The sequence below is a fragment of the Brettanomyces bruxellensis genome, chromosome 9 (genome assembly GCF_011074885.1).
Source record: "Brettanomyces bruxellensis chromosome 9, complete sequence".
NCBI classification, from domain to species: Eukaryota; Fungi; Ascomycota; class Pichiomycetes; order Pichiales; family Pichiaceae; genus Brettanomyces; species Brettanomyces bruxellensis.
In genome coordinates this window covers 624493-640806 of record NC_054690.1, presented here as the reverse complement: position 1 = coordinate 640806, position 16314 = coordinate 624493, and the positions used below count along the sequence as shown (strand labels likewise).

At 38.0% G+C, this 16314-nt stretch overlaps 8 protein-coding genes across 8 annotated transcripts; 4 read left to right on the top strand and 4 right to left on the bottom strand.

Moving 5' to 3' along the window:
- Positions 1-565: 565 nt before the first annotated feature.
- On the top strand, positions 566-1582 carry BRETT_002161 (uncharacterized protein; the record flags this gene model as incomplete). Its single annotated transcript, XM_041280699.1, has 2 exons — positions 566-588; positions 670-1582. 2 exons carry the CDS (start codon positions 566-568, stop codon positions 1580-1582), a joined length of 936 nt encoding a protein of 311 aa, XP_041138490.1.
- A 938-nt stretch (positions 1583-2520) lies between these two features.
- Positions 2521-3596, top strand: BRETT_002160 (uncharacterized protein; the record flags this gene model as incomplete). The annotated part of the gene is given in 2 exon segments (XM_041280698.1): positions 2521-2851; positions 2869-3596. The coding sequence occupies 2 exon segments, from the start codon at positions 2521-2523 to the stop codon at positions 3594-3596; spliced, it is 1059 nt and encodes a 352-aa protein (XP_041138489.1).
- A 197-nt stretch (positions 3597-3793) lies between these two features.
- On the bottom strand, positions 3794-4690 carry BRETT_002159 (uncharacterized protein; the record flags this gene model as incomplete). The annotated part of the gene is made up of 1 exon (XM_041280697.1): positions 3794-4690. The coding sequence occupies one exon, from the start codon at positions 4688-4690 to the stop codon at positions 3794-3796; it is 897 nt and encodes a 298-aa protein (XP_041138488.1).
- A 326-nt stretch (positions 4691-5016) lies between these two features.
- BRETT_002158 (uncharacterized protein) lies at positions 5017-6468 on the bottom strand (the record flags this gene model as incomplete). Its single annotated transcript, XM_041280696.1, has 1 exon — positions 5017-6468. One exon carries the CDS (start codon positions 6466-6468, stop codon positions 5017-5019), a length of 1452 nt encoding a protein of 483 aa, XP_041138487.1.
- A 724-nt stretch (positions 6469-7192) lies between these two features.
- Positions 7193-7930, top strand: BRETT_002157 (uncharacterized protein; the record flags this gene model as incomplete). Its single annotated transcript, XM_041280695.1, has 1 exon — positions 7193-7930. One exon carries the CDS (start codon positions 7193-7195, stop codon positions 7928-7930), a length of 738 nt encoding a protein of 245 aa, XP_041138486.1.
- A 61-nt stretch (positions 7931-7991) lies between these two features.
- Positions 7992-10562, bottom strand: BRETT_002156 (uncharacterized protein; the record flags this gene model as incomplete). The annotated part of the gene is made up of 1 exon (XM_041280694.1): positions 7992-10562. One exon carries the CDS (start codon positions 10560-10562, stop codon positions 7992-7994), a length of 2571 nt encoding a protein of 856 aa, XP_041138485.1.
- A 304-nt stretch (positions 10563-10866) lies between these two features.
- BRETT_002155 (uncharacterized protein) lies at positions 10867-12825 on the bottom strand (the record flags this gene model as incomplete). Its single annotated transcript, XM_041280693.1, has 1 exon — positions 10867-12825. One exon carries the CDS (start codon positions 12823-12825, stop codon positions 10867-10869), a length of 1959 nt encoding a protein of 652 aa, XP_041138484.1.
- Positions 12826-13764: 939 nt separating this feature from the next.
- Positions 13765-16182, top strand: BRETT_002154 (uncharacterized protein; the record flags this gene model as incomplete). Its single annotated transcript, XM_041280692.1, has 1 exon — positions 13765-16182. One exon carries the CDS (start codon positions 13765-13767, stop codon positions 16180-16182), a length of 2418 nt encoding a protein of 805 aa, XP_041138483.1.
- Positions 16183-16314: the final 132 nt, after the last annotated feature.

Below are 16314 nucleotides of genomic sequence, written 5' to 3'. Positions count from 1 at the left end.
GTAAAGGTTAATTTTGCTGGTGCGAATAAATGAGAGCTATACATAAGCAGCATACCCCTGCCCATGCTATTACATCATGGATGATTTAGTGAAGCTGCGTTTACCACAAAAATGTCTCAAGCTACATTCAACACAAAAATATCTCATTTCCCGACAAATCGATTTTATTTGTTGATTAATATTTTCAAAAAAGACACTTTGAATCTAATATTTCCACGGGAAGGAGTCGAATACGAAATAATACTAAAGATGTTAAAAAGATCCAAAAGAAGCATGATAAGCCGATTTGACATATATATGAGTCAGGTCAATTTTCAAGGCATTATCTGGCATAAATTTCGCCGAAAAAGGATAAGCGCCGTGATCATGTTTTTTGAAGGGAAAAATTGTAGATGAAAAAAAAATGAAAATGAAAATAAAAAAATGGATTAAAACTGAATGAATTTCTCTGAGAAAAACAAGCAGTTAACATGTTTGTCAATATTTCACTTCTTACGTAGACGTAGTATTTTCCAATTCCAAAATCTAGTGAACATACAAAAGCTCTAAATCAATTGGAAGCAAAATGACAGCTGACGAAAGACGTAAGTATACATCCTTTTGCATCATTTATTTTTGAATTCTTTCATTTTACTTTCCCCGAGAGAGAAGTGTGAACTAACATGTAAGTCATATAGCTCTTCCATTTGTGTACCAGTTTATGGCTGGTGCAGTGGCCGGCATATCAGAGGTTCTTATCATGTATCCTCTTGATGTTGTTAAGACTCGAATGCAGTTACAGGTCGGTACTGGGGCTCAGGCCGAATATAAAGGTGTCGTTGACTGCTTTTCGAAAATTATTAGGAAGGAAGGCTTTGGAAAGCTATACAGGGGTATAATTCCACCAATTTTGATGGAGGCACCTAAGAGGGCCACCAAATTTGCTGCAAATGGCGAATGGGGAAAATTCTACCGTAAACAATTCGGTATGGAGAAGATGAATCAACCATTATCCGTGCTCACAGGAGCAACGGCAGGTGCCACAGAGGCTTTCGTTGTTGTCCCATTTGAATTAATCAAGATCAGAATGCAGGACAAAAACTCAAAGTATAAAGGTGCTTGGGACACTCTCAGCAGCACAATTAAGGGCGAAGGTATTAAATCGTTGTACAATGGTTTAGAGTCAACCATCTGGAGGCAGAGTATCTGGAATGCAGGTTATTTCGGTGTCATTTTCCAGGTGAAATCGTTGCTCCCAACACCAATGAACAAAAGCGAGCAAACTAGAAATGATTTGATTGGTGGTTTCATCGGAGGAACCGTTGGTACAATGCTTAACACTCCTCTTGATGTGATCAAGTCCCGTATTCAAAGTAGTCCAAGGAAACCAGGGGTTGCTCCAAAGTATAATTGGGCTATTTCATCATTGGTCACTGTTGCTAAGGAGGAAGGTTTCAGAGCCTTGTATAAGGGATTCATGCCAAAGGTTCTTCGTCTCGGACCTGGAGGTGGTATCATGCTTGTTGTTTACAACTCAACCATGGACTTCTTCAGGGAAATGTACTACAAGGACAAGACTCCTGAAATCAAGAACTCAAACTAGAGATGAATGCTATTAGTACTTGTTATTCACGCAGTACGTCGACATAACTCTGTAGTTTATCAATAGAACATTCTGTTATATGCTGTATTAGTAGCGTCAACATTGTATATGCATGTGATTTCTTCTTATTAGTGGTGGATGTAACCACTTTCATATATTGAACTATTGCAAAACAATGCTCTTGAACTCACAAATTTCATTTAGTTTCACATTATGACAGATCGCTGATTCAGAAGTTCTCTTAGGTTGTGCCCTATAATTACGCTTTGTGAAGTATGAAAAACAAAAAAGAGGAAAAGAAAAGAATATAACAATGTACATGATCAATTAATTTTACTAGATGGTCGTATATGATAATGCATCAGAGTTATTAGCAAATTCTAACATCGCGGAAATACGCGTCAGCTTTTTCCGCGAAGCGATCTGGCTGGGACAGTGTATTTTTTTGTGGGGAAACATAAATCGATGTGTGGGGAAGATGGGTGGAAATAATTTTCAGGGTCAGCCAGGGTTTTTTGTTAATATATTTTTAGACTACTGATCTCACATCATGCCAGCCAAGTAGTCATAATAATATAATAAACAACAAAGAAATACAAATATTGCTAACGCTAATGTGTGGGTAAGAAGTATTATAGCAATAATTGTTGCAAATATCCAAACATCAGACCTCTGCTTTTGGAAAAAAGGTCGATGTTTGTGCACATTTCCCGAAGAGAGTAAAAAGGAAATCCGTTCCTAAGAACCGTTAAAAAAAACTGACCAAAATTTACGGATACTTAAAGATGCCACTTTCTCCTGTTTCCAATAAACGAGAACATTGTCCATAAATATTCAAACGTAAACCTTTTTTTTACCTTACACTTGTTCTTTGATTTCTTATTCAGAACATATATATTAAAATTAAATAGTGATCCCTTGACGAACACCAATTTCCAATGCAGAATAATCCATCTGTTGTTTTAAGAGGTACAAAAGACATAGTCTTTGAGAACAGGCCAGTCCCCCACCTCAAAGACCCTCATTATGTTAAAATTGCTATCAAGAAAACCGGAATATGCGGCTCTGACTTTGCATACTATGCCACGGGTGTCTGTGGCTCATTTAAGATGGAAAAGCCAATGGTTTTGGGTCACGAATCTAGTGGAGTTATTACTGAGGTTGGATCCGCAGTTAAATCACTAAAGGTGGGCGACAGGGTGGCATGTGAGCCAGGTGTTCCTTCCAGATATTCATATGAATACAAGTCCGGACACTACACCTTTGTCCGTATATGGCGTTTGCAGCAACTCCACCATACGATGGGACTCTTTGTCGTTACTATGTCTTGCCTGAAGATTTCTGTGTCAAACTTCCTGACACAGTTAGTTTTGAGGAGGGTGCTCTTGTTGAGCCCCTTTCGGTTGCAGTGCATGCAAACAGAAGGGCTGAAGTTCATTGTGGTGACAGACTCCTTGTTATGGGAGCTGGTCCAGTGGGATTGTTTATTGCCGGTGTTGGTAGAGCGTTTGGTGCAATGAAAGTAATAATTGTCGACCGAGTTCAGCCCCGGCTTGAGTTTGCAGTGAAGAATGGATTTGTAACTGACTATTACAATTCAGATAACAAGTCCACCGAAGATTTGGCAAAGTACATTAACCAGAAATGGGATGGTGAGTCTCCAACAGTTGCAATTGATGCTACAGGTGCTCCAGTCTGCATCAGAACAGCTTTACAAGTGATCTGTAAAGGTGGAAGATATGTTCAGGTTGGAAATGGCAAGACCACATTGGACAAGTTCCCAATTGCAAGAATATCCGAAAACGAAATTAATGTCCGTGGTAGCTTCAGATACGGTGTTAACGACTATAAAACAGCTGTCGGCTTAATTGCAACCAAGAAAATAAATGTGAAGCCATTGATAACGCATCGGTTCAGCTTTGAACATGCCGCTGAAGCATACGAGTTCTTCACTCAACATAAGGCTATTAAAATTATGATTTCCGGTCCTTCTAGCTTGAAGAGTAAGCTATGAGGGTTAGCGGTGCCGGCTAATAAGTGTTAACAAATAGTTAGGAGTTTTCCACAAGTAATTTTGTTATTTGGAACTATGTACATTGAAATATATAATGTGAAAAATGATAAATGAGACAGAATCGAAAATCTGTATATAAATAAAATCCCGTATGCTTTAGAGTTAGTAAAGATATATGCACAACATCGGTGAAGATTTTAAACACTAGTTTCTTTTGCTGCCTTAGTTGCCTCTTTGTTGGCCTTTCCCATCTTATCCTTCGCATCGGTAAGTAATATATTGTTGTCATCGGAATGCGTAGCCTTAAAAAACGTGTAATGAAGAACAACGTCCTCGATATTCCGCATTGCCGGGTCAGTTGCAAATTCTGGATCGATAAAAAAGAATAGAGGCATGTCAACTTCTTCATGCGCACCCAAACGCTGCTCTTCAAAGCAGAAACACTGAATTTTGTTGAAATATGGTGCAACGTTATCCGGCGCAACTGAATATGTGGCCATTCCTGTTATATCATGATCAGTCTTATTTTTTGCCTTATAGAATGCAAGTGCAGTTTCCCCCGGTGCAACATAGACCTCCCTCTGTTGAGGAACAAACTTCCATGGAAGTTGTCTAGAAGTTTCGGCTGTGAACTGTATTCTTATCCTCCGGTCCGTATCAACTGGAATCATTTTATCAGATGTAAATTTTGAACTATCCGTAATAGGAGTTCCATTCCATCCAGTACGTTTACAAATGGCTCTGTAAACAGGAACGGATGCAAAGGATATCGATAAAAATATAAGTGCAATAGAAATCATGTAGTTACTCGTTGTTCTTCTTCTATAGTGGTTCCTCTTTGCAAAATACTGCTCTCTCAGTTTTGCATACTCTTCCGCAGACAATTTCGGCATTTGTACCTTTGGCTTTTTCAAAATTCCGTCATCCGTTATCTCATCTTGTAGAAATCTAAATGTACTAAACGATGTGTTTAAAATAGATCTGCTTGCACAAATCCGGTTCTTTTGACATGTTATCAACGATAAATCGTACAAGTTGCTGCACGCTTTTCTTCCTGATCTGATGGCTCTGAAAAATGCTCTATTTAAAGTCATGACTGCTTAATCACCTGCAGAATTAGCTCTTGTATGTGCATGTATTCAATACTCGTATATAAACAATTCAAACAGATATAGGAACTATACAATTACGTATGACAGTTTCTCGTATCTACCTGAATCGAGCGCTCACATTCATTTTAATTCATTCTTATTTTCTACCTTATTTTTATCTCATCATTTTTTTTTACATTTTTATTTCTTCCCAATAATATCTTATGAACGCTACAATCAACATTCTACCACTCTCTAACATTCTGTTAGGCATAACAATATACCTTATTTTATTATGAAACATATACTAATACTAGGTAATAACAAGATCAGAAGCCATCAGCATCCTGTAAGTATTGGATTAACTCCTGCTCTCTTTCCCTTGCCTCCGGGTCAATTTTCTCGTCATCATCATTAACCTTTGCAGGGTACCTCATAGCTTTGACACTATCATCATGCAAAGACATACAGAATTTAATTCTGCGGTCAAACTCACTTTGAGGCTCACGTGTGGCATGAACGTCCAATAATTCCTTAGACTGCATATATCCAGCCTTGTGGTTTATTGAAGCATCAATAACTCCATCCTTGATGGCCTTAGCCACAATATACTCCGCACTGATCTCACTGTCCAAATGAAGCTTGATACAGATATCCTTAAGCGAAATGCGCTTGTATGCCAACGATATTATTCTTATTCCGGTCTTAATCACATTCTGTCTTAAACGGAGAACCAAATTGTAGTTACCATCATGTCTTAAATGGTCACCATATTTCTGTAAAACATTACTGAACAATTTAATATCTCCCAATCTCACTGCACCCGTCACTGCTAAATATGGAGAGAGTGACTTCTCTAAAAGAGGGTCTCTAAATGTAGACAAATCTGGAATCTCACCTGTCAAAAGCTGGATCAAAATGTGCAATTTAGTCACAGCTTGCAAAAATCCACGTGCCTTCTTTGTCTGGGGACATTTTCTTATTGCTGCAATCGCACACTCATTAGCTGACGAGTAATCCAACTGGATCGCCTGGATACGTGCGAGATAATAGAAATATCTAGCAACAACACTGTTGGAAGCATTCTCTGGAAATTCAGTCTTCTCAACAAGATTGTAAGCCTGATTTATGTCATTCACCAAGAGATAGTCTCTCAATAGAAGGGATATTGTAGAAGCTCTTGTTTCAGTATCGTGCCTTAAAGTTGCAGTTCTTAATGCCTTCATAAGCTCAGCTCTAACTAGGACCAAATTTCTCGTCACCTCGCATGAGCGGAAGATGTAAAACCAAACCTTGGCCTGAATGTAATCGAGAGTCCTTCTATCATACAATTTCATCAACTTTATGCAAATATTTCCGAAGCTGTATAGTTGGTCATATTTTTTGCCATCTAACAAGAATATTTGAACCAAAAGATGACAGAAAACATCGATCTCGGCAATTGGCGCACTTTTTAGTTGTGAATCATCACCATCAGTCTCCACATCTGCCGATGAATCATATGAAAGAGTTTCTAAAAGATACTTTCTATGCTCAGAGGTATATGGATATGTGAAATTAATAAACGACACTAATGTTTCCAAGTCAATTTGCTTTCTAATTGGCGTTAACTCTCTGAAAACTTTCAGAACATAACGAGGATCAAAAGTCTCCGCTGACTTTTCAATCAAAGAGTAAAACTCTTTTAAGTTTTCAAGAGCGTTAACTGGAGGTGTAACATCAACTGTTTTGCCCTTTACTGTCTTTGTAGTTGCACTCTGTGCCGGCTTCTCCTGGGTCATCTTGGTGTATTTTTTTGGAATTCTCTGGCTTCCTGTATGAAAAGAAGAGATCAGGGTAGAATGATTTCAAATTTAAAATATTGATTTATTTAGATCTCAGAGGCAAAGTATTGGTGAAAGAAAAACAGCATGTTCACGTAGGCACACAAAAAAAGAGAGAGATCGTAGAAGGAGAAAAACAATTCAAATTAATTCATGTGCGCGATACATCCTTACATATGTATGCATCTTTGTTCGTATTGATTACGCATTCTTGGACTTCTTCATGCACTACATACATTTTGAGATCAACAACTTCATAAATTGGCTGCATAATAAATAGGTACGATAGTAAATGCACATCACATGTAGAAACAGTGGAAATGCTCTTTTGAAGCTTTATTGCGAACGACGGAAATGTTCATGAAAATATGTACATATTTGTACTTGTATAATATCGTATCTACGGAAATCTAACTCAAGTACTGTAATAAGTGTATTATTCCGTCCTTTCTCAGATTTTATGATAAGACGTCCTATTGAGATGAAGGGATAGAAATAAGCCACAAGTATTCTAGTCCTCAATTTTGCAGAAACTGATGGATAAATAAATGATACACAAAAATTATATATATAGTCATCTACGTTGCAATATTTTTCGATTAGTACAATTCGATACGAGCCACTTCAGTTCTCTCTTTGTCTGAAACAAAACCTTAGGCAAAAATCTTTTAACGTAATAATTATGCCGGTGGGACGAGGCCTGGCTTCATTTGAGTCGTCTGCTCACAAGAAACAACAATATCAGACGTTAGGCCGAAAACTTGTGGAAGAGCAAAGAGAACAGATAAAAACACAGCTTCAGGTGTTTCAGAATGCACTCATAACATTCAGAAAACAGCATGCGGAAGAATTACGCTCGAATCCAGATCTTTGGTCTAAATTCAGTGAGATTTGCAGGAGCTTTGGCATAGATCCGTTGGTTATATCCTCGCTTGGAATAGGAAGCAAAGCGGACCGGCAGGAAAAATATAATCAATTAGCATTACGAATAATTGATATATGCCGGCTCACAAAAAGCCTTAATGGAGGTATGCTATTGGTTGATGATCTTTTGGATTTAATCAACTGTGAATCCTGGTTTACAGAGGATCCGGAGGTGAAAATAACGGAGCAGGATGTGTTAACATCATTAGACAATTTGAAGGCTTTAGGTGACGAACTTCAGTTGATTACTATTGGAAACAAGAATTACATAAAATCAACAACAGAAGAAATCAACGCTGATCAGGGCCTTATTCTGTCCGCAGCTGATATTATAGGATATGTTACAGTTGCTATACTTAGGGATAACTTTAAGTGGAGATCATATAGATGCAAATCAAATTTAGAAGACTTGGTGTCAAATGGAATTCTATGGGTAGATGACCAGTCTGAAAATCATGAAAGGAGATACTGGATTACATCCTGGATTAACAAATAGCTACAAGAATTGTGTTATTTTATCTTTTTTTTCATTCTATATATTGGTCCAGAGGCTGGTCTCAGTGAGATATATATTGGAAAGCATAACTTATGGTATCAAACTGTGATTCATTTTGAATGAGAAAGTCCTCATTCTTTTCCAGATCATCATGACAGATATGGTTCCATGTGGTAGCATCACCGTAAAGCATCATTTTAGGTTTTATTCTTTGCTTTTTAGTCTTAGCGTCACACCGTTTGCATTTGAAAGTTTCGTGTGTTTCACACACCGTGCCCATATTATACTGGAAAAGCTGTCTCAAGTTTTCACTAGAGAAAAGTCTTTCGACGTCTTCATTTGAATCCACAACACACGATGAAAGTTGCATTTTTGCCGATTGACGTTGGTATATTTTTTCTTCAATTGTACCCGTTGATATGAATCTATATATGAAGCAATGCTTTTGCTGGCCATCCCTCCATATTCTGGCTAAAGCTTGCTGATCTGAGGCAGGGTTCCAATCCGGATCCATCAATACTAAACGATTGGCACCGATAAGATTAATTCCACAACCACCTGCTTTTGAACTCAAAAGAAATACAAATTGTTTACCTTCCGGATCATTGAATCGATCCACAAGCTTCTGCCTCTTGTTGATGTTCATTGTTCCATCTAACCGCAAACAGCCAAACCGGTTTTGACGGCAGAGCTTTTCCACTAAATCCAAAGTTTGTGTGTAATTAGAAATAACGACTATCTTATCATCTGTTTCCCGATCAATTTTAAATAAGAACCGCTCTAGCATAGAAAATTTACCACTGTACCAAGTCTGTATTTCGTGAACCCGACTGTATCCATGAGGATCCACATAATCCTCAGGAAGGATCTTTTCGGATCCTTTTATATCACTCGGAAGAGTCAACAAGTTCGGATGATTACAAAGCTTTTTAAGCATTCCAATTGCTTTTAAGGGCTGTGAATGCTGCCCTCTCATCAATCTTTTAATCTCAGGTGATGTAAGGAAATATTTGTATAACTTTTTCTGTAGGTCCGATAGTTCGCAAAAGATCACATATTCATATTTGACCGGCAAGTATTTTGAAAGAATGTCATTAGTTCTCCGTATGATAAATCTCGAAACAACGTCGGTCAAATCTCTCAACTTCTGATCACCCTTTTCACGTTCTTTATCTGTAGCGAGTGAATCTCTTCCTCTTAATATATCCAATTCATAGTCCTTACGGAACTCAGCCCGTGAGCCTAGTAAGCCCGGATTTGCAAATGTAAGCAAAGAGAAGTATTCTGAAAGATCATTTTGTATTGGCGTACCAGAAAGAATCACTCTTCTTGTACAATTAAGTGAATTTAACGCGTTAAATGTAAGCGAGTCTCCGTTCTTTAATCTATGGCCCTCATCCGCTAAGATCAAGCCCACTTCGCAATCTAAATGCATAATGTTTCTCCTAAGTGTCTCATAACTTATAATGAGAACTGGTGTGACAATTGAACTTCCCTTGGCATTTGCCCACCTTGTAAGAGCATCACCTACGGTTATTCCCTTAGTTGATCTACCATCCATTGCCAGATACTTGAGACTTCCCTTTCCGAGCCACTTATCGATCTCATTAGCCCAGTTTCTCACCAAAGAGGATGGGCAGACGATAATACACTTGTTGATAGTTTTCCTCCCACGTGGACCTTGCTTCATCAAAGTCCACATGAGCGTCAAGCATTGTAAAGTTTTACCAAGGCCCATTTCATCAGCCATAATACACCCCTTTGCCTTTGAATCCACCATACCAGACGTACATTTGTAAAGAAACTTGACACCTGATATTTGATGAGGTCTGAGCACTTTCGCCAATTTTGGATCAATAACCACTGGAACATTCGGAAACTTGCTAGATGGGTCCTCATCTGGATTTATATCTAGCAGATCGTTCAATGACCTGTTCGGCTGTCTCCATTTTCTTCTATACGATCTAGCTATCTCATTGATAATGTTATCTGAATCGCTGGTTTCTGGTGTAGGTGATTTTGAGGCATTCTGCTCATTAAGTTGGTTTGAATCTTCACCATTGCCTTCTTCCTCCTTTTCCTCTGGAATAATATCTACTGTGGGGTCGTACAGCACGATGGCATACTGGCCCATTGGATCGTGAAGTGGCTTTGGTGGAAAATACACCTTTTTCCTGTTTCCTAACGGTGGCGGTGGCCGATTGTATCTGTATCGTATTTCTCCATCCTTATCAGCCTTGAATGGTATGAAGAATCTTGATGTTAGCTTCTGGTGTGTCATTTCCATGGAACCACTGAAATTTCTTGGTAGAAGTGCATGCTTCTTTTTCTCCACACTTCTTCCTTCCAAGGCATTATAAGCATCATCAACATTAATAATTTGTTCACCTCCATCCTCAGCGTAAGACTTTGGGCCCTTCAGTCGGGCTTTTCTGATTTCCTCCCTTCCATTACAAACTCTCGTCTTTATGTTTCTATTTTTGAAAGGGACACTGAATGGTCTTACCAGAATGTTGGTGGTATCTGCTAGTACACGCCGTCTTTTTATAGTGGGATGCAAACCTGCTCCACATCCCATTCCATCATTAGCAACTGGTTGTTTCTTTCGACGGGATCTATACTTCATTAACATATGCCAGTTATGTCCGGTTGTAAAATAACCTTAAGGTCAAAGTGAACACTCCATAAAGTAAAGTAGTACTTAAGATAATTCGCATGTTTATTTCTCCCCTCTCATTCTAGTACCATCTATTCATTTTATTTATTGACCTATTTTTTAAAATTTACACCCTCTTATTTTATTTATTTATTTTTTTTTTAATGCCTCATTCAGCCTTCCGCAATTCACGCGTACGCGAATCTCCCGTGTCTTTCCTAATATAGGCACTGTATGGAAATCCCGCCTTGAACCAAAAACATTATTTGAACATTCATAATCAATTGAAAAGCTCTATTAAAACGTTCACCAACGTACCAAAGCACCAAACAGATATCATTATGGTCCCACTTAGACGGTCAAACTTCCAATCATTTCTCGGCACATACACCAACATAAATATGAGGTTAATCATGATAAATACACAACTGGAATAGAGACTGAAACTGGTGTTAATGCTCACTCTTCCACCGACTATCAAACCATTGACACCAATACTTAAAAGCATGTTCATTAATGGCCCGCCCAAGCATGCCGCCAATGCCATCAACGGATAGCCCAATCTGGCAACAACTATATCGCTTATTAAATCGCCAACAGAGTTTCCAATAGCAAACACTGTTAAACCCAATATGGCCTCGGATAATTTCGTAAGAACTGATATAAACTTCAAATTATTGATGAGTTCCTCAGCTATAAAAGATATCCATGAAATTGATGCCATAAATCCGACTGCCGAAAGAAACATTTTCAACAAATCCATCTGGTGCCCAGATATAATCATATTATAATATGTGCATGCCATAAGCAATAATGATAGTCCAAACTGTAAAATACTACTCCTCAATGAATTCTGCTTAAAAAGTGCATATTGTATGATGGTACCTGAAAGTAACGCGGAGCTTAATAAACTTGCTAATTCATTGAACCTAAATTTGTGCTCGGTATGATAAAAATCGGTAGTAACTTTGGGCACGGTAATACACAGAATGCCTTTAATTGGAGCACTTACTATTTTAAATATTAAAGTGATCAAATGGGTTAAGCCATTGCTACCATCAATATTTCGAGTCTCTTCTCTAAGTGAATCCTCTTCCCCGTGTACACGTAACTGACCTTCTGTTTCCGAATATATCTCTTCTCCATCCAAGTTCTGAAGCCTCGTTTCATATTGTGTAGCATCATCATTGTCTGAATAATGAAGAATACTCTCTGGAGATATTTGTATTGATCTGCTCTTAGTCAAACCACTTAACACAGAGCCAAATTCAAAATTGCTTAAAACTGCCGGATTGAATGTATACTCGTTCTCAAACTCAAGATTATCGTTAGCAAACCGCAAAGGTCGTTCGTCATCGTATAAACTACGAGCCCGAGCTGTGGCTTCTAAGTTCTTTCTAGTTTTGTCATATATATGCTGCCAAGACACAATCATCGCAGTGTAAAAAATGTAGAGCCCTGTTAAAAGTATGAGCGTTGACTTTGTAAATCTTCCCTTAAGAAGAAATACCATTATAAGGAGAAGTGACAAAACGAAAAAGCACACATCTCGCAAGAAAACAAGTTTTGAATTTCTGATTCTGTACCAGGAAACATCGGACGTATTATCCTGGCTTGGAAGTTCTGTAGCTGTCTGTTCTTTGGGTAATAATGAGAAAGGGTGAATAATGGACACTGTACCCACTACAAAGCAGGTAACAAAGAAAGCAGCACCTATCAATTCTCCGATTGCCAAGGATGCATTGCCCGTACTGAACGAGCTGTATGTACTCATTATGTCTGGAGAATCATTACCAAAAGCCAAAAGAGTCATTCCAGAAATATTATCAGGAATCTGCAAGAAATTTGAAATTGCACTCAAATTTGGACATAGGTATTCCCCAGCAACAATGCCTAATGCCAAGAATAAAAATGCTAGAATGAGCAATGTAAAAGGAAAGAAGACAACCTTACGGGTTACCTCACTGGTTGATCCACAATAGTAAATTTTGAAATAGTTGATCGTTCCAAGCTTGTACTCTCCACAGTATCTCTCAGCAAACTCACACTGTTCTTTTGATGGTATTGAAAATATTTCCAAGCACTTCTGAGAACCATTATTGTCCGTTGAATTCAAGTTGGTACCTGCAATGTTATCAGCAGCTTCAACCAAATTAAATGTGCAGGCATTGGATCTTAATGAGAATAATGCAAAGCACAAATAGAGCAAAAATAATTTACTCGAAAGTTTTATGCGCATTTCTATGTACTCTCAAACGCATTTCACATGTGTTTACCTATACTCTACAAAGTAAATGGAAAAGCTATGTTAATAGGACAGCTTGGCCAGTTAATGATAAGAAGACGAAATTCGGCCATCCGGCGTTAGTCGCGACAACCATACTTTTTATTAACGGCTCTAGGATTTTTCTGTGGAGGAAGGATTTAACGGAAGGCTAGCGTTTGGTTGTCTATCACCATCGAAAAGCAGAATTTGTAAATCGTTCATACAATTATTTCACCATATATAAGAAATGTGTGAATCCAACTGATATTTTATATTGCGTGAGAATTCTAGCACACACACAACTTGATGATGTAAATAGTAAGCCTATTTAATTACATAATGTCAATTGCTTATTATCCTAATCTACCTCGCTATAAGTGCAATACTCTATGTGAAACTAGATTACAAGTTTTTGCTATTTGAAATTTCATATGATTAGCGTTCTGAGCAGTAAATACATCAACTTGTCAATGCATATTTATCATTGCAAATGCCCTGTTTTAGCCAAGAATAAGTTAATTTGGGGGCCCTGTTGATCAATGGCTTGGTGCAAAATGTTTTATTATGTTCAAATTACTTATAGTGATTGATTACCCAAGGGTAAATTAAAATTTGATTGTAAGGAAACTTTAGCTAGGTTTTTATCGTCTTATCTTTTCCTGCTATTAATGTCAGACGATTAATTTGTTCCTACATTTTTTTTTTGTTCGCAAAGCGTTCCCCCATTATCTATCATTACGTTCCCCTCGTTTATAATTATTTGAGCACTTCTAAATAAAAAGCCGGACACGTTTTGATCGGAATCAAATAGAATTAGACTCCCCCCCCCCCCCCCCCCCCCCCCACAAGCAGCAGCTTATTCTAAAGGGAACAATTGCTCTAATATACGGTTAGGGTGTATACTCCTTAAAGATGGATGTCAAAACTAAAAGAGAAAAGAATTTGTTAAGGGACTCCTTCTCTCTTATCAAGACAGAGAGATTAACTACGGATAACAATGGTAACTTTGTACAACCGAGTACAGGGAGAGTTGTCACCCTTCATGGAATTAATATTGCATCATGTTCGAAATTACCGGATATTCCATATCAGACTTCATATTTGAATCCAAATGAATGTGGATTCTATTCTGATGCAGACTTTGTGTCGTTTGTGAATAGACCATTTCCTTTGGAGGATGCATACGAACATTTAACACGGATAAAACTTTGCGGCTACAATACAATTAGGTTTATATTTACCTGGGAGGCTATTGAGCATGAAGGTCCGGGTGTTTATGATGTTGATTATATTCAATATGTAATAGATCTTTTAAAAATAATTGATGAAGTTGGTGGTCTATATGTATTTTTGGATCCCCACCAAGATGTTTGGTCAAAGTTCTGTGGTGGATCAGGAGCCCCAATCTGGACCTTATATGCAGCAGGTTTAGAACCGAAGAATTTTGAAGTAACAGGTGCTTCAAAATTGCACAGCATGTGCTCTGATCCCTCGAAGTTTACTAAGATGGTCTGGAGTACGAATTACGATAAACTAGCCTGCCAAATTATGTTCACTATGTTTTTCTCTGGAAAAATGTTTATGCCCAACGCAATTATTGATGGTGTAAACATTCAAGACTATTTACAGAATCATTTTATAGACTCTGTTGCATTTTTACTCTCTTCCATTAAGAAAAAAGCGCCTTCCCTTTTTGAAACATGCTTGATAGGTGTTGAAAGTCTGAACGAGCCTAGTAAAGGCTTATATGGACTTCAGGATATGTCAAAAATTTCAGAGGACCAAAATCTAAGGTTGGATGAAACGCCAACCGTAATACAGTCTCTGAATCTTTCTATGGGACATAAACAAACGGTAGATAAATATTCATTGACATCATTTGGTCCAAAGAAGGTCGGTTCTATCACCATTGATCCGCATGGTGTCAAATCATGGGTATCCAACGATGAAATGGATATTCATTATGGTTTCAATAGGGACAAAAAATGGAAGCTTGGTGATTGCCTTCTCTCCCAACTTGGAGTGTGGAATTCGAAAACGGGTGAGTTGAATCACCCAGATTTTTTCTCAAAGAATCCTACAACTGGGGAGCCCATTAATGAATGCACCTTTATTAATATTCAATACTTATCGTTCTGGATGAAATTTAAACGGAAACTTCGAACAATTGATGAGAATATATTTCTTATAATGCAAGCACCGGTACTTCAAATCCCCCCTCACATTAGGAAGACGAAATATGTGGACGACAAAACTGTAGTGGCAATTCATTATTATGATGGTATGACGCTTTTGTTCAAATCATGGAATAGATTTATGAATGTGGATACCTTGGGAATAATGCGTGGAAAATATATTAGTCCCATGTTTGCAATTGTATTGGGAGAACGGAACATCAGAAAATCTATTCGGAATCAGCTCAGGGAAATGAAAAGGGAATGCCAGGAGAACGTTGGAATGAAGGCCCCTGTAATTCTGACAGAGACTGGTATGCCTTTCGATATGGATGATAGAAAAGCATATGTAGATGGAGATTACAGTTCACAGGAGGCTGCAACCGATGCGATAAATTTCGCAATTGAAGGTAGTTCACTGAATTTTACTTACTGGTGTTATAATCCGGAAAATTGTCACAAATGGGGTGATCGGTGGAATTTGGAGGACTTTTCCGTGTTTTCTAAGGATGATATGGTTGCAAAAAATCTGGACTTCACTTTTGGTGAAACAAGTGGAACTTCTTCATCCGGAAGAATTTCAAGCTATAGTGAATGGATTACAACGGCTGGTTCCGAGTCTACTTACAAACCAAACGAGCACATAACTTTTACGGGTGGAACTATCAACTCCAACTCCAATTCCATTGGAAAGCATAGTGAAGTGAATAACTCTGAAGTGGAATTAATGTCAAGTGTATCTGAGCCAATAAATACTCTTGGAAGATTATTAGAGGGAGTTCGTGTGCCAAATGCCATTATCAGACCATATGCGGTTCTTGTAAATGGCTCTGTAATTGATGCGAGTACCGATATTAAGGCACATACGTACAGTTTGGAAGTGGATTCAGCTAGGCTTACACCAGCACCATCTTTGGAGCCTACTGTTGTTTTCCTTCCTGAAAAACATTTTCCACCTGGAAAATTTGAGGTTAGCGTCGATAGTGGCATAACTAAGTGTAAGCATGATGGAATATATCAAACTCTGGAATGGTATTATGACGAAAATGTGGGAAAGGTTCATTTGCAGGTGAAAAACACTTCGACTTCTAAGAGCGCTGAATCAAGAGGTAGGTTCAGAATGTTTCTACATCTTCTTACTTGCGGATTACTTTAATATATACGGGGTAATACTGATACATTATTAATTGCGAGTTCACTTCTTTTTATATTTTGTTATGATACAACCTAAAATTATTTTCTAGCAAGTAAGAATGGCACAACATGCTTGTAAATTCGGGCAAATCTG